The sequence below is a fragment of the Seriola aureovittata genome, chromosome 13 (genome assembly GCF_021018895.1).
Source record: "Seriola aureovittata isolate HTS-2021-v1 ecotype China chromosome 13, ASM2101889v1, whole genome shotgun sequence".
Taxonomy (NCBI): domain Eukaryota; kingdom Metazoa; phylum Chordata; class Actinopteri; order Carangiformes; family Carangidae; genus Seriola; species Seriola aureovittata.
The window spans coordinates 21,236,737-21,255,518 of record NC_079376.1 but is presented as its reverse complement, the minus strand read 5'-3'; the positions used below and the strand labels follow the sequence as shown (position 1 = coordinate 21,255,518).

The window sequence follows — 18,782 nt, the reverse complement described above, 5'->3', positions numbered from 1 at the left end:
ACATCAAGGTCTTTTTGTCAGTGCTCAGCATGGCCACAGCAGCATCAGATCTTCCAGCTGTTCAGCTGCTGACAATAAAAGAAAGCAGAAGTAAATCAAACCGGTTGTTCTGATACAGCCTTGGAATTAAAAGACCCAGCAGAAAAATATACTAAACTGAACATGACTAACTACTGCACAACAAACAAATTCAAGTCTGAATGCAATTTTCATGGCGACAGTGCCAGTTGATTTTATAATGATACATGAAATATTAGAAAAAGAAACCTTTGGGACAAATCAATAGCCATAGGACTTCTCTGGGAGAGAGGCGTGAAGGTATGAAAGGGAAATGTTTGTATGATTGTGTCTCCAGTAGTTACCAAAGCTTTCCCACCCTCAAAACTGTGTGCACCATAAGTAAATGGTTGGCCTTGAAAATAACCGGGCGCAAAGTGATTTGTGATACTGACAATTATTTGGTTTTTAAATGAATCAGTAATGAGGCATGTCTTTCGACTATTTCAGTTATTGCATATTGTTGCATATGATTGCATATTTTGGCTTGAACAAAACTTGCTATACAAATCCTGACAAAGAGATATTGTGTCCAAAGGACTAAACTGGATCCACTACACCTTTATCTTGATAGTACTCCTATAATTGCCTCTTCTCCCTTCAGCACTTGAAAGGAATAAACATGGTTAGGTTTTATATATTGTCTTATATGGTCCCCTTTATTTCCAAATCACTGGGGCTGAAAATAAATGATTTTAAAGCAGAAGCCAACAACAAACACGAACAAGAAGGCTCTTCGTCAGCATGCAGAACGTACTTGTACACCATCTCACTACAGTGGAAGCTGTCACTAGGTTGCACCAATGAGTGGGTTGTAAATTAAAATGCGAGGCAGCTAAATTGTTAGGACCCCAAAAAGCTTGTGCTGGCCCGTAGGTAAATGCATTATGCTATAATTGGGTTTGGCAGAGAATACAATTTGAATGGTTTGTTTTCCTCTTTCTCACAGGCCCTTAGCTGCAATTTTATTATCTGAGGGAATTCTGCTCTCACCAACTGTTGGCCTGATTTGGTATGCTATGTCAACAAGAGCCTCGGTTGATTGAATCTGTAACCGCACATAGAGCGACAAAAGTTGTTTACCAGCTTGATTCAGTGATACAGGATAAACTATCACTCTGTATTGAAATGTTTCCTCTGTTTCTGCTTTTTGGGTCTTCCCCCTCGGAGGGACAGTAATCAAGTACCATTTTATAAGCAGTGTTGATTATACTGAGTCTGAACTTCACAGATAAATGAAAAAAGGCAGTAGACCAACTACAATACAAGTGCAGGGGTGGTGTAAAGGGAAAAAAAAAATTCCAGATTAGTGGTGGTTGAAAGCCTCAGAATATTGCAATTGTTTTTTTGTGAACATCTCTCCCACTAAAAACAGCTGTGAAGAAAAGATATCGTTTTCATAACGTTTTAAGCGATTATTGGATGGACACACTTACAGTGGGTCCTCACAGGTGGTCATTAAAGGCAAGAATTGAGGAAACTGCGGCGTCTTTAATATGTCATTCATAGCAGCAACATCCATATGTTATAATTAGTTTTTTAATGCAGAATTGGTTTAAGTGTAAGCTGTCGAGTGATCATTTCTGTCTATACAGCTTAAAACTCCACCAATGATCATGTTCCACTATGCAGATTGAGGCAGACAGTCAGTTGAACTAGGCCTCGTGATGCAGTAAATGAGGGCATCAAGCTCAGTTAGGCAGCACTATTCGCAGGTGAAGCTGAGGCAGAAATCTGCTAATGGAATTACAGTCTTTCCTTTGCATGGGTGTGTCGTTATAATTTGTATCCTTCCAAAAATTGCTCCCAAACAGGCATTTCTTCATCTCATTTGGACTGGGAAACAAGAGTTGATAGTTTTCTGCCTTCAGGCCAAAAGCCCTTCCAGGCTGAGCTTTAAAACCTTTATATCAATATGCTGCTGGCTGCATAGAGAATGTGTGCATTCTGCATTGCCTGATAAACATGTTGCAAGTATTTGGACCGTCTTTGTCAAATTGTGTGGACCCTCTATGTAAGGAGCATGCAGATGTGGAAGAGAAAGCAAATGAGGCTTAACAGGAGTACTCCAATTTGAAGGCCTCGAAATTCACCAGTTTTTCAGCAACCTCAGGGGATAAGGGAACGCACTAGATATCAGGGAAGGATAAAAGGAAGGAGTAACAAGTTTAGAAAAAGGTCTGAGTACAGACTCAGACCCATGTCTGTTATGAAGTCCACAGTTTTATTTCATATTGAATGCCTAGTTCAGTTCCCTTAATTTTTATCGTTGCAGCTATTTTTATTTCACGCATGTTTAATTGGTTACATTACACAGTATATATATATATATATATATATATATATATATAGTGCATAAATATTGACCCTGATATGGTATTATTCAAAACTGAATAAGAGACCCAGATTCATTGATATTCTCGTCATGCCCGACATCAAGAGTAACATACCAACAAAGTACCAAAATACAAATTGCAGACAACTAATGGCAAAAGGCTGTTTGAGTGCAACAGCTGACACACAAGGAGACATGCGTGTCTCAGTTGGAAAAAATAAACTTTAATACAATCTGACCCTCTGGAAGCTGTTATGACCATTATCCAGAGGCAAGAACACAGCCTGGGAATGGAAACAAAGTAACAAATGAAAGAAAAGAAATATATAAACGCTGTATTTATTCATATTTCCTTATTTTTTTCTACAACTGTAACTGCAGCAGCAAGTGCGTCTCATGACCCCTATACTGAAAAACAAAATAAACAGCATCCTGAGAATGATAGAAAATCAATTATTCTGCAATATTTGTGCTTTGCATTTTTTTTAAGCTTCCCCTCATCAACACTTCTTTTCTTAACTGAGCACATTAAAAATGGATTTTCCTCCTTTCAAGTTGAGATTCTTTGTGCCCCCCACCACACACACACACACACACACACACACACAGGCACACAACTTTCAGCTTCTGATGAACTTCCTACTTGAATGAGCGCAATAGGTTTGAAAGTGAAATGGGACTTCATATCAAAGCTAGAAAAAGACTGTGCTTTGATTTTTTCACCCGCTACCCCCCTTTTTTTCGCGCAAGGGATGTCATTGACTTCTCTTTTTCAAAGCAGCTTTATTTCATGCTTTTTCATCAAGTGCTACTCTCAGACACTGCTTCAAAACTATTTGAAACCATGGCCCATCACTCATCTGGTCTCTGTACATACTGTAACAGCATATCATGTTCATGAGATTGTAATTTGTGATAATTGTCAAGCTTTCCTCACTATTACTGATCTGCATATTAGCAAGATTAATAAATGCCTAACCCAGTCTCCTCTGTTTCACAGTACATCTTGTTTACGGCGCTGTTTTGTGTTCTACAGTTCTTTGTTTTTCTCTCTTCTTCAGGTCAGTTCCTCTGGGTGAACAATTCAGCCTTTGGGGGGCCCTGGGTGCTCAGTCCTTGGCTGTGGGGGGGGAAAGGTCCCTGTAGCCTGGACATGGCCATGTTCCTCCACCCCAGGCAAAGTGGGCAGTACACCATATGGCTCATAGAGCGCGACAAACCGCCACTAGCCCTCTTCTCTACCGACACCCTCCCAAGCATCACAGGGTAAGCGCTTGTTTTATACATATACAGTAGATTAGGAGTGTTCATTTCTGAGCTTGGTTATACTAAATATAAACGTAAACCCTTGGTGCATCATTACCTTCCACCTGCAACTGAGTTGTAATCGTATATTCATGCCAGCCACAGGCCTAATCTTGAATACCCTGTTCCCAAACCTGTGTAAATGTTTTCTATTAGAGGTCGAGATAGAAGATATTCAGCAAAATCAAATGATGACACCCTCATTGAAATCCTTTTAATATGGAGATTGTCTAAGACGAAGAGAGAACTGGCTGGGTAAGAAGGGGGGATAGGTCGTTTAAAACACATGCAATTTGCTTTCACAGCAGCTGGGCATCAATCGACAATTATTGCATTCATGTAACCTTCTTGCAAGCTTTAATTAACGCCAGGTACGTGCTTTTCATTGGAGCCTTTACCGGGATCTGTCTCACTGAGAGTAACAGGGTGACAGAGGCCAGCACAGTACTCAGTCCAGAAGCTTCTCCTCTAAACACTTAGTATGTGTGGTTGTATTCGTGGGCGGCTGTACCTCACTTAAGGTTTTAGCATGCTGTTACAGACACATTTCATGTTGCTTGTGTGTGTAATCTCTTTCAATCTCTCTCAGGGTATTGGAATCATATGTATGTCATGCTTTATGCGTCTCCCCTGTCCCTCTAGCTTTTTGAATGGGGGAGTGAATGTGCGTTAATTTGCGTGTGTGCTTATGCAAACGCTCACACTGGTGTGTCTTCTTAAGGGAGCATAATTAGGATGCACTCATTACATGTGTGACGGATTAGACTGTGTGTTTGTGTGCTCTCATTTGTAGTCAGGGCCTGCCATACGCCCACACCGTCTCTGCCGTTTGGAGACTCGCCCACATTTCCACCGTGATGGGGGGACACTCATAAAAAGAGAGGGCAAAAACAAAGGCAAGAAGAGCCACTCGCAGACATTAGGAGAGTTGGTCAGCTTACTAATTGCCAACCTGTGCCCTTGCCTTTGAATTTTAATGCTGTGTTTTGACACGTCTGCCCGAATCAATGGTCAGGGCATTTAGCACAGGGGTTAGCCAAGAGGGAAACAAAACATCCCTTTACACAATGGTCATTTAGCTAGGTCTCTGTTACTTGAAGGTAGATTAAAACTTATTAAGCTTTGTTCAAAACAAGCAGTAGATAATTGTTGCAAAACAAAAAACATTGTAAATACAGAAATAAGCTGTGGCTCTGTGTGCCTTTTAAGTTAAGGGTTTAAAACATTATATTCAGGTAAACTTATTATTAATGTATTAAGATGGTTAATAGGTTGAAACACAGACAGCATATACAAACGAAACCAAACATCCCATATCACAACTATGTTCCATGACCATACAGTCTTGCAATAGTTACCCATTTATTTCTCTGTATTGATTCTTCTCAACAGTGAATTTATCAGTGGAAATTGTCTAATCAAGAATCCTCTGATTAACTCCAAAACAAGTGTTCAAGCTCCACTACAGCCATCAGCTTTGGTGGAGTGAGCACTTGCTTTGAAACCCACACAAAAACCTGCAGTGTGTTAATATTGCATCACATGGAATTGTCCAATCACAAAAAAATCTTTACTTGAGAGTTAATTATCAATGGCTAATGCTTCATCCTCAACAAATACTTTGAAATAACAGTAAAAAAAAAAAAAGATACTTGCTTTTTGCTGCATATTGAAAAACAATACAAGGGGAAATAGGGTGAAATTAAAGTTAAAGTGACAAAAATATTTTAAACAGCTCAAGATTGTAACCTACTGTGCATGTCTAGCATTTCACCTTACCAAATCCGTGCTGGACACTTAAATAAACCAGATACTACTCCTCTGCTCCTCTTTCAAGACCAAAACATCAAAGTTTAACAAGCAGCCTGTGGAAGAATGTCACTTTGACAGAATGCCAATGGTGATGCAATATGGAGCTAAACTTTGGTCCATTAAACATATTAATCATTCATTTGTTTCAACCTGACTTTAAAGGGAGCAAGTCAAAGTGGTTTACCCAAGTGAATTAAGTGAACATTATCACAACTGGTACTGATTAAGGCTCTGGTGTAGTTAGGAGAATCTGTCTTCCCACCACTATGCAAGTAGAATTTAAGGGTTAGCTCTTTATTGCACCTACCCTTGAGCCTCTGCCTCAGATTTCATCATACACTCTCTAACGATACCTGAGGGAAGCATATTTAGGACCTCTGAACGCAGCCAGAGAAGGACTTGACTCATCAAACGGTGTCAGGGCTCACAGTGAATGTCAGCATCCCAAGTTTTTCAGTCAGCATTGAAAGAGAGGCAGGGCATGAGAGAGGGCTGCAAGATTATGGATTTGTGTATTCGTAGTGAGATGTCTTCATATGAATTGTGTTTGCACATGCATGTATATGATGAGTCACTGTTAGTACAGCGACAGTATCTACATGGTAAATTATCAGGGCAGCAGTATACTTTGTGGGTGAGGTAGCTGAAATCACAGGAAAGGCATTACGAACCACAGCCACAACTCTGGCTCTCCCTACCCTACTTGACTCGTTTTTTTTTTATAGTATTACCTCATACAACATCTGCACAATACAGTAATAATAACCATGCACATGTCGCACACGTACATACAGTATGCATTCATTGTCTTTACATTTTCCGCACAGTGCAATCAGTATATGTACCAGAACCACAAAGTATGACAAAATGCAATCATGCATTACTGTGGAATGTGTTGGATGTCATTTAAACCGCACCATTAGAGCAGTATCATCTTAAAACTGATCCATAGCTTGTGTAATGTGAGGGAAGGAAGCATCAAAGAAGGCAAGTGTTAATGCTAAATTCTGACATTCAGTAGGAACATTATGGCAAGTGATATATGATATAATATTAACTGCACTGCGCATTCTCCCCTACATAAAGTCTGCATATTAAAGTAAGTACAACCCCGGTGTGTTAGAAAAAAGAATTAGATGAGTAACACTAAATCCTGTTGTTACAAAGAAATTAACTGAACATGATTTGCCTAGTAGTACAGTGAAATGTTTTCAGTCTTTGTTTAAAAAGTATAAATACACGAACCAAAATAAGGCTTAACAGTAGATACAGTCTGTATGTGCATGGACAATTGAAAGATTTCATTTTAACTGTCATGGCCATGATGAAAGGTGTCCTACACAATGGAGACAGTTGGCTGGAATAAAAAGAACAGCTGCATTTTTTTTCCAAATTGAACCAGCTGTAATCCCTGTAAGTAAAGGATTATTCTTGCCACTAATTTAATTATTCAATTTACAGTCCCATAAATGAAATTAAAAGCAGCCTCAACACTGACATCATATTCGTCTATGTATTCAAAGTAGATACACTCAGCAAGTTGAATAATGGCCAACTGCTCCATTAGTTAGCTTCTAAATTGAAATAAAAAAAAATCTATGTAAACTGTGTATTAGGTTTCTGGAATGAAGAAAAATGCTTTTAACTCTCACTAGTCGAACGTTCAATACCTATATGTGATAATATAAAGACATGGTCATGACTACATTTAGTGTATAGAAACACATACTGCAGCACTTCCATGAGTGTAACCAGGGGAGTTTCATTGTTTAGTTATTCAGTTAGAAATGTTTACACCTCTGCACTGGCCACAGCAGGTGTTATGTTTTCAGGTTGTTCGTCCATAAATCCATCTGTCTGGACATCCATTTTATTGGACTCAAGGATGACCTGACCAGATTTTGATTGTCAAAGGTCAAGGTCAAGGTCACGGAGACCTCACAAAACATGGTTGTGGCCTTGTGAACACGATATCTCAGTAACGCCTCAGGGGAATCCCTTCAAATTTGACACAAATGTCCATTCGTCCGAGGATGGACTGATTACACTTTGATGGTGAAAGGTCAAGGTGATATCTGAATGTGATATCTCAAGACAGTTTTGACGGAGTTTCTTGAGATTTGGTCCAAACATTCACTCAGACTCAAAGATGAACTGATTAGATTTTGGTGGTCAGAGGTCTAAGTTGAAGGTCATGAGGACCTCATGTTCCTGTGAATGTGATATGTCAGGAACACTCAGAGGGAATTTCATTACATCTGGCACAAACTGACCTCACAAAACATATCTGAGGTTATATCTGTGGTTGCATTATGTAGTGGCAGCAATAAGGCGTCCTTTCGCTTTGAGTTTGTTGGATGAGTAGACTTTTTGACGTAATATGAGCCATGTAAGTGAAAAAGTTTTTGTTTTTGGCCATTTGATTTTATCACAGCCGCTTATGATTAACTTCAAACACAAAAAATAAAAAAATAATTGGCTATCACCCTAAATTAATTTTACTGGAGCTTTACACCTTTTTGTTTAAATGCTATGGTAATCATGCCATAGGATTGTCTAATATAGGTGTAATAATCTATTTTATGCAATGATATTTATTAATTATGACATTTATGTTTGCTCAGTGCGACAATGTTTTCTGTTACCACACAGTCAAAATTCTAAGTGAAACTGGAGTAATAATACATCCACTCCACAGAGAATCTTTGAAAGCCATGTTTTGTGGGTCCTTCAGTGAATGGAGCTAAACTAGAGTGAGAGAGATGGGTCACCTCAAGGCCTTCTCATTGGCAAAGCAGTGCATTCATCCCTGGCAGGCCTTTACAACGCCTCAGCTCTTCCACTTAGTGCTCGCCAGAGCTGACCCCCGGCTCTCGGACTGTGGTCGCCACAGGGCTGGGGCTGATGGGATCCTCATAGCTCTGGATCTGGGAGTGCTGCCAGTAGAAAATCTGCAATTGCTAGAGCTCATTTGGAGAAGAGACAAAGGCAGTTTTTGAGCTATGATTTTCAGCTCTTTGGCCAATAGTGTTGTACATAACGTCTCAAGGACAGTGCCATATATGGAGTGTGATATGCTAGTAGATGTGCAGTTGTGCCCCAAGATGCCATAGATTCCATTAAACCTCAGATGCTTTTGCTCAGAATGTTCTGGTTCAAGGTGGAATTGTGTTCTTTAAGAATTGACAATTTGGGCTTTTTACTTTATCAGGCAGTGTATATAGTCATCCATTCAACCTAAAGATTACTAGGTGACAGGTAGGAATTGAGACTGGAAGGAACTGAGAAGCCTTGAAATTTGATTTTGGATCCAAATATGATTTCTTTGCTTTCTCTGCTCTTCATGTCTTTGATATTATGCAGTTTTGCATATGTATTCCTTTTGTTTTTTCTAGATAAAACTCTTTCTCCATGTTGATATGCTGTTTTCCCAAACCTGAATCCCTTGCGTGTTTTTTTTCACTAATCTTCTTAATTAAATGAAAAAAACAGTCATAGTGTCCTTTAAAGTTAAAGTAAGCAATTTTAACCTAATAAACTTTTTGTCAAATTCAGTGAATATCTGCTCATTGTCCGCTAGCTGTCCATTCTGTGTGTGTGCTGAAAAAAAAGTTGTGTTGCGGCTTTATAAATAGGACATAAACAAAGTGGCTCGGACTGACAATTCCAGCCAATCAGCAGCAGGTGGCGTTCTGAAGCGTTCGGCAGTGGGAGCAAGAGATGGTATTTGCACATTGATACTGGGTACTGACCAAGAGTTTTGTATGGGATTGATTGGGACTGCTGGCAACAGAACCTTAAGGCTAGTGCGTGCAGGAATGTCTACCGGCAGCAGCGTGACGGCCTATACTAGTGATATTGTCAAGAAGGACTCGAGGCTGAGGAACAGCCAAAGAGGAGGAGGTCAGAAGAACAAAAATTGATAAAGAAGTGCCATAATCAGGCAAGAGCAAAGAGCTGTATTAACATCGAGGCTTTCCAATGGTGGACACTGCACAGTCAGACCAGGAAAGTAAGGAAAACCAACCCTGGATTTATCCACTGGGACCGGCACACCCCAAATTATAGACACACAGAGAGGGCTGGTAAAGAGACTGACGGGGCCGGTAAAATCTTGGATGGATATTTTGACGAATCAGCAGCAGATTGAAGTGGTGGCCAACCACGATTTGTCCTGACTATGAGAGACCACAGAGAGTTCAAAGGCAAGTAGATGGATGCAGAAGTTGCTCTGTCTCTGCTTTTAAGGTGGGTAACATTAGTTTTGCCATTTCACAGAGCCAGTAGGTCTGTACTGTTTTATCCTGTAATGTTTTTGATAGATAACCACAACTAGTTCGTTAGCAAACAGGAACCAATGCCACATTTGTGTGCCCGGTAACATTAAATTGCTTGCTCACAGATGTTTGGCTTGCTTTCTAGTTTGCCAAGATGTGCTGTTGGTGTCATGTTTGCTGTAGTAGCAGGAGAGTGGAGTGAGTATCGCTGTTTGCAGCTGGTGTGCTGGGTATGGGAAACCGTCTCATCCTCTCTGCATGTTAGCTTTGCAACTATAGCAACAGGTTGCTGTCAATTGTTTGGGATGTATCATGGTATACGTCCGTACAATTTGCAAAGGATCTTGTAGCCCTGAAGACCCTACAGCACAAGTTCGCTAGCGCAGTGGATTTATTTGGTTGGGTACTATCCAACCACTGTTACCTTTCATGGTAGCTTATCTACAAACCTACGGTCCTCTCTTCTTTCCCCATAGTTTTGTAAAAACAATCTAAACAACTAACTCTTCCAAGTTTTTACTCAGTTGTGTTTTCTATATTTGTGTGCGGGTTGTTTGTTTGATGTATGAGAGAGTATCCCATTCCACGCCGTCTAACATGCTCTGGATTCCACCATTGTGTTGTTGCCTTGGCAATGCACATCCATGAATTTGGGTGGCAGAACTTCTGAGGGAACACTGAAGGGAGGGGTGTATCTGTTTTACTGTTGAGTTCAAATACCAAATCTCACTTCAACATTGTCTATTCCACCTTAAATATAAGTTGACAAGTTTTAGGTTGGGTGACCAAAATTCAGTGTCTGGGACAATGTCTAATGACAACTTTTAATTTGACATAGAATAGTGATAACGGCTGACGATGATATTTTTTTGTGTTGTTAATAAACGAAAATCCCACGAAATGTCTCATATCAATGCCATCTTGATGTATAAAATACAGACATTCTGGTCATGAGTAAAACCCATCGTCTTACAACATTGTTTTTTGACGTAAACCCAATTTTAATTATCAACAAAATTTTTACGTTTGTCTGACGTTAGTGTCGTTAGAGTCAAACATCTTTATGACGTTACATTGATGTAACGTCATAAAAAATTCAACCTAAAAATTGATTAAAAGTAAAATGGATTACATGAGATCAAATGTGATTAAACTTGATTTAAAAAGTATTACATGAGATTTAACTGTAAAAATATAAAAGTACAACTCAAAATATCATAGATTAACTACTGCCTGGGCAGAATTTGTTTGTTATACCCTGAATGTTATACTCCTCTGGAAAACACTTTATGAACATCAATCATGACAAAACAGGACAAAAAATGTTCACCTACAGTACACAAGACAAAGTGCATTGCATACAATTGCGTACAGCCACGTCTCAAACATTGTGCTATACAATATATCTACCTATGCATCTCACTGGGCTTTCCAATGAGACACACATGCACTTTTCGCTGTCTGAACAATATATTATTACTGTGTCTGTAGTGTTTCAGTGACATCTCCCTATGAGACTTCATAAAAAGATTCAAAAATGCAGCACTTCATATAGACTATCCACAGATGAGTTATATCTTGTCATCCTCAGCTTGCATACTCCACAATCCTCTCCTCTCATGCACATTCTCTCTTTATCTTTTTCCCCCCTCTTCTCCCAGACAGGTTGCATAAAGCACTATGTTTTTTTATTCCCACCCTTCCCCCAGTGTTCATAGGCCTTCTGTCTCAACTACGAATCTCTAATCACATTTCCCCAAACTTGTGTTGTAGATTCCTGACAGTTGAAGTTTTACACAAGTGTAGAGAAAGGTGAATTTGGGAAAAGCAACAGTGGCCTAGTTTTTATGACAAGACTGAATTTCAGTTTTCACCTATGGCAAAAGTAATAGCAAATTTCAAGCTCAGACATTTAAAGCTTAGCACCTAAATCACAAAAGCCTTTTGCTGTGATGCACATTTTGCATCAAAGCAAATGCTGAGATAGAGACAGTGTTTTTCTCTCCCCGTTTGCCCTCATCTTCCTGACAGCTTGTGTTATGAAGAGCATGTCTCTCAAGTGTATGGTGGGGATGCAGTGTTACTTCACTGTAAGAAATGGTGGTTGCTCAGACCTTATCTAAAAATGTAGAAATTACCTATCAATAAATCATTCATTTTGAGACACTGCCGCTGGCAAAGGACTTGACCATTAGAAAATGACTGCATTGTTTCACATCACAAAGGTCGAAATGATTTTACATACAAGACAGGAGGAGGACACTGTTCTTCCAGAGCAAACAGAGCTAACATTTGCTAATAGTCTGATTTGAAAATGATACTGCTGCCAATTTTCTTTGTAAAGTGTTGCAATTGGTTAAGAATGCAGTGTGGCAGTGGTTGCCTATTTTCTAAGGTGTCTTATTTAAAGATAAAAAAAACTGGACAAGAGCTTTGACCAGTAACCATGAAGTTTTCATGTTCAATTTAATATGGATGATGATTTCATTGGAGATCAAAACAAATTCACAAATTTTGCTGACTTGGGCCTTACTCTCTGTTGACTGGTGTCCTGTCCTCAAAATTGATTTAGTCCTCATAAAAGATTCAAATATGATAGTACTGAGCATCTTTTTTTTAGTTATTGAAACTTACTTTAACTTTTTTTTTTTTTTTAATATCTCACTTGATCATTCTCTGTTATACAGCCAGTCTTTAATCCTATATCTGCAGATAAAATACCACCTTACCACCAGCCTTAGTGGAAAGCCAAATCCATTCTGACTAGATGAACCCTGCTTCCCATGTTAAAGTGAAATCTAATCAAATAGTGAAAATTAAATGTTTCAATACAACTCCTCACATTATTGATGTTAAGTTAAAAATTTGTTCCATGTGGAAGGAAGAAATTTATATGCATTTCATGTTGAGCAGCCTCAAGAAATGGGTGAATTGAGAGGATAAATCTGACTATATTTCCGTATTTCAGTAACTACCTGACAAATTGCACCATAGCCTGTGGACTGGAGATATGAGGGACTTTTGTCAATATTCCAGTACAGTATGTAAATTTAACATTTTGACATCCTTTTGACTTTGACTAAATGTCCGGCATTTTGCTTCAGAAATATTGAATAGTTTATCTATAGCTTCTAGGCATCCAACCATGGTGCCATTAGCCAAGTGTCAAACTGAAGTGGCACTTCACTGGAAATACAAAGCTCAATACAAGTGTTGTTGTTATGTCACGAATCTTCTTGCAGCCATTTGGGTGTAATTACACAGGTCAGATGGAACTGGGCTTTCATCCAAATATAAAATGTCAAAAATATAAAGGCAAGAATATACCATCCAAATATGTTTCCAGTGTTAGGTTACATGGAGTATTTCACTGTCTTGTGTGTAAGACCCTGGATGCTTCTACCAGATCTATTAGATAAATGTGTCAGGTAAACCATGTCTGTTCTTGTGACACAACTGCAGGTTGAGTGTAAAGTGTCCTAGACAATTCAGAGACCTGAAGCCAAATGTCTGTATTGGGCCAATTTCAGCTCATATCTCAGTAAATAGCTCAATAACTTTGACCTGGTCAAAGAGGCAGTGTGACCCAGTCTTTGAGCCATTTTGGTGACTCAGAGATTTTAAAAGATGTTTGAATTTTTCATCACACAATCTGCAGCAGTCCTCATATAGTCTTTGAGAAGATACGTTTTAAGAAATAGAGATCAGATGTTTCTCAGATGATAAGAAACAGTAGGCCCCTATACATATATGTTAATTGTTAATTTTTATTTGGGCATTATAGTTGACTCGATGGTCTCTGCAGAGAGTTCTGTTTGCTGTATTGTTTTCATTGACTGCTTAAATGTATGCACACACAAACATTGCCTCAAGCTGCTTTTCTTTCTCAAGCCCCCGTTTGGCACAATCCATTGAAGAATACAGTAATTTTTTTAGTTTGAGTTTTTGTGAGAGAGTGATGTGTTGTGATTGTGACCCAGATTTTATGAAGATTGTTTTTATGTATGACCTGTCTGAGTCACATTTAGTATGCACAGCATAACAATATCATGGTAAGATACTGTTGGCCAAGCCATTAGTTTAATATGAGCTGGTTCTTAGTTAGTAATCTTACTTTCCTGACAGTCATGGTGTTTGTGCTCAGAAATGACTTAAGTCAGATCCAATGTGTCAGCAGGACCTGTCATAGTTCAGTCAACCAGTCGACTGGGTTTCTGTATCAGTTGTACATAACTTGTGAAGATCTCAAGCTTCTTAAGCTTCTACTTTGTCTCACTGTGTTCATTTGCAGACTAATTTTGTTTTGTTGGTCTGGAAGAACAGTGACACAGGTATCACAGTAATATTCGTAAATATCTGACTTGTAGATTTTAAGGAATTAATTATGCATTCTTCTGTGAAGGGAGTTTTTATTTGAATTTAATTTTATTAAAAGTTTTTTAAATTCAATTCAACTGATCCATTTATTTGAATTAACTGATTTGTTAAGAATGATGAACTAAGAAATGATAGTTGGCAACAATTTATTCATATATTTATATATATATAATACTTGTTCACTGAGGGCATACATTTATTCATTCAATCATTGCAAACACAACAGAGTGCATTACAAAGGAAAGACCATCAACTGAGATAAATCTCCATGCATTAAAGCACAGCATTGAAAACCAGCCTCCATTCATACATGCAAAACCTCAGGTTTGGGCTGGAAGCCAGAGAACAGATGTCCTGTGCAACAGCCTGAACACCAGTAAACCACCTTTAGCCTGAAACTCCACACTTTACATAGAGTGAGGGCGCAGAGTGAATGAAGAAGGAACTTTGACTCCTCTCTTTGTCCTCTCCCCTGGTATCTCTAAAAAATGGTTATTGTGCTTGGATGGTTTGTTACTCACAATTGCACAGGCCATTACAGATCAGAGGACAGCAGGAAGGACAGGTTGATCATCCTGGTTTTTGTTTTACAATTCAGAAAAGGCCTTTTCCTGCAGCTCTCCATTGGGAGTCTGATCCCTAGGTTTGTTGGCCCATTCCAGATATATTATCCCCTCCAATCAGGCCATCTTCTATTCAGCATTGCCTTCTGGTAGAATGTCACTTTGGTTGCTGAGTTGCCTCAGAGGAGATAAGAGGTCACTTTCCAGAACCTTGAAAATACCCATTTTTACAGGATGGGACTGAGGTCCAAAGAGACACAGGCTCTGCTGGACAATCTGGTCATCCATCCAATCAAACTACAGTAGTCACTGTAAAAATGTGGTGCATAGTGTTTTTGATTGTTGTTGATTTATTGTATATGGCTCATGTTTATGGCTGCTTTACTTGGACATGGAACAAAGTTCATTCACATAAATTTCTTAGTTAGATCTTGTTTCATGCTGTAACATGTTTGGGAGGCTCAAGAGGTAGATCAGGTGCATGTGTGGTCGTACATGTGCGTGTGTGTGTGTGTGGGGGGGGGTGTATATTCGATTATTGCGTATTATTGGCTGTATGCATAGAAAAAGCTGCATGAATGTATGAGTGAACGGGTCAATGTGACTAAAACTAGAAAGGCTTTATATATGCAGTCCATTTAACATTATGTTCTTCCTAGTGAACAAAACAATCTATCTGCTGAGCTTGCAACTTCTACCACCGTTAACAATAGAAAGCCTGAACTTCAGTCATTCAGAGTTTTCTTAAATAAAATCCAGACTTTTAAGATGTTTCTCTGTAACTCTTCCTGCTGCATGAATAATGTTGCTCTATGCTAAATAGTTTTGACTTCAGTTATCCCCTTCAGTTGATAGCCTGTTGGCTTTTCTGGTATTCGCAATTTCAAGTAAAGAAAGTGTGTGTGAATATGTTATTTTTCATGGAAACCTTCTACTGAAAGAATTTAATATTTTTGGGTAAATTTGATCACTTGTTGTTAATTTCCCATGACCAAACTAAATGCACAGCTGTCACTGCTCACAGTTTAGGGACGCTTCCATTGATAGTGTCACACCAACTCATATCTAGATGAGAAACAGATGGTTGTTATGGCCCCCTCTTCCTGGGGGTTACTTCCCCATAAGTAGTTGCCACTTGAGCTGCACTCACACATATGTTCATTATCTCCAAGCACTCAATTGCTTCTCCACTACGTGGCCCCTGGCATCCGTGCTACCCACTCCTCTTTGCCAGCGGCAAAAGCACATGTGCATGAAGTGATTTCCTCTTTTGGACTCCCATATTCACCGAACAATAATGTACATCATTATTGTATGCCATTATTAATAACGGCTTGGAAATTAGCTGTGAAGTTGAAAATGTAAACTAACCAGTTGTAAGTGAGTGTCAATATGATCGAGCAAAGGAGGAGGAAGGAGGAGTCTATGATAAAAAAAAAAAAACGAATTGCAAGAATCTACGGGTCCAGGGTGTTGCACAAACTAATCTGTTTAACTATCTTGTCTTCTATTCCTAGAATATGCAAACCAGATAAACTGATTTCAGTCTCTGTCTGGTGCTTCCAGCTATGAAAATGGATACAATGCAGAAAGACCTTAGCATAAAGATTTGACAAAAGAATTACAGAAATGAAAGAAACTGATCCACTGCAAAACAAGCAGGGGATTTATGTTTGAAAGAAGACAATTGCAAGATTGCAAATTTAGGGAAAATATCAGAGACGCCTCACTGTGCATAAATTATTTCTTCTCCTGCAAAGGACTCTTGTAAAAGATCTTGCAGATGCCTTACACTAGGTTGTGCCTGGATATACAAGTCTTGGTTTTTAAATAGATGCAAGCCTTTCCCCAAGCTGATGTTCTCGCAAACACTGATTTAGGTTTTTCACTGTGAGCTTCATCCTTGAGGAAACTAATTCTATAGTTCTGCAAATCTGTGCACATTTGCTCAGTTTCCTTCCAACTTACTTTGAACAAAGTGAGGGGATCAAAGAGTGATCTCATCTGATATTCCAGTATCTGAGCTTATTATAGTAGATACAAGTGAGATAGACACCAGCCATCCTTGTACTAGGATGTCATTCATTTCTGTGCCAGATTAGATCTGTACAAATGCATCAAAGTGATAAGTGTCAACTAATTATTCTTTGAGCATGAAGTAGTTCTTCTTTCAGCATGCTGATGACATGTCCCAGTTAAATGGAATGACACAGTCTCTAACAGAAAGGGAATAGATATCATTTGGTTACGACATTCGCTGCCAGTCAAACTCATTCATTATGGGAGGATGGGCGGTAGAATGCGTGTGGGGTGGTCCTGTAAATTTAATATCTTTCCTTATTTTCAGCACACTATTCTCTTTCTTGTATAGCTTGGAAAATTACTTTTGATGTCAGATAAGGATATGCCTCATATAGATTCGTAAAAATAGTTTAAAGTTCTGGCTTCAGAAGCCAGAATTCATGGCTAGAGAATATTGCTACACAGTCCTTAACATCTATTCATTTCCAGCAGTATCAGTGCTGCTCTGTCCTTAGTACTAATTAGCAAATGTTACTATGCTCACCCACTAATTTTATATAACAACCATGGTAAACATAGCATGCTATATAATCATAATCAGGCACCTGCATGGCAAAGTGAAAAAGTTAAAATGGCAAAATGACTCTCTCCTAAAGACACATGTGAAGTGATGTGTAGTTGCAATGGTCAGCATGATATCAAATCATATGCAGATAGTTCCAGTTTTATTTATGTCTGCCACAGCCTCAATTACATGGCATAAATGGTATTTGGTATGTAGTCCTCAAAGCATTAAAGAATTATAAATAAATAAAGTGAAACAGCAGCTTGTCTTCTCAGAAACAATGTTCCAGTTACTCCAGAGACCTCACTATGGACAGTTTTCATCAAGAACTATGATGGTCGTGCTTTGGTATAAAATAGTTCTCACATACTTTTCTAGACAAGTACGTGAGGACTATTGGGAGCCTTTCTGCTGAAAATGATGACACCAACAGAAAGAATGTTTCTCTCAAGGGTCTCTTGTTGCCTCTCAAGCCATGTAGACAAAGTGACACACTGTACAAACACACAAGAGACGAGTGTGGCTGGGACATAAACTCGAGGAGTACATTCTGTTTAAATATTTCACGGGCATAAAATCTGAGAGGCGACTTGAGATTATGAAACACGGTTTCTGAGCTGCTAGTGTTCACAAAATCAAAGCAAAGTTCAGACAACTCATCCTCGCAGAGGATTTGTGACTTTAATGAGCTCTCCAAAGCCCAAATAAACCAGCAGTCACTCCTCTTTATTAGCTATTATTTTCCCTAATGCACAGTCTGGCCATTCAGAGGTTATATTGTAGGTTGTATGAACAATGTGAAAATGCAGAGAAAGACCTAAAAGACGTTGCTTTTTTTGTCTTTGTGCTTCCATAAAGTTGAAAGTTTGAAAGTCATAATGTTAGTAGTGTCAGTGTCAGTGAGCATTATAGCATCTGTCTATATGATATGACTGAATAGAAATGCCTCTCAGTGTTGTTTGAACATGTATAAAGTTTGTATGAAGTTTGTTGCACTTGTTTATTTTTCTTTCTTTTTTGTTTAACTTAAAGCATAAGTATGATGTTGGTTTCTGTTTCAACATGCTCTGAGGCTATTGAGGTTGTTCATTATACAACGTTCTGTAGAGACCTGGTGTAGGCAATTAGGATGGATGGTCTTTCAGTTTTTGGTTGTGTGGTTGAAGAATTGGCAGGCTGTGTGTTTACTTCCAAGCTCTCACACGCCTTGGTTCTGTAAGACAGACGTGACCTTTTTTCTATCAAGCCCAGATGTTTATGCAAAGAAAACAACAAAAAAAAACAGGTAAGTGATAATAACTGCAGCTGAGCAATTCTGCCATGTCACTATGACAGGCTGCCAAAACACCTGCCCATGCACATACTGTACATAAACTGATGGCACTTTGTCTATAAGCAAACTGACATGGCCATATAGTCCAAACAGGATTTATGCATACTGCTGTTGAATAAACATTTAAATTTCAAAA

General features: G+C 38.8%; 1 protein-coding gene across 3 annotated transcripts in view; it reads left to right on the top strand.

Annotated features, from left to right (window-relative positions):
• alk (ALK receptor tyrosine kinase) overlaps window positions 1-18,782 on the top strand; it is a 328,207-nt gene that overhangs the window by 198,125 nt on the left and 111,300 nt on the right. For all 3 annotated transcript variants that reach the window (XM_056394465.1, XM_056394466.1, XM_056394467.1), the window contains exon 4: window positions 3,454-3,658. In XM_056394465.1, coding sequence (XP_056250440.1) covers window positions 3,454-3,658 — 205 coding nt within the window. The remainder of the gene's footprint in view (window positions 1-3,453; window positions 3,659-18,782) is intronic.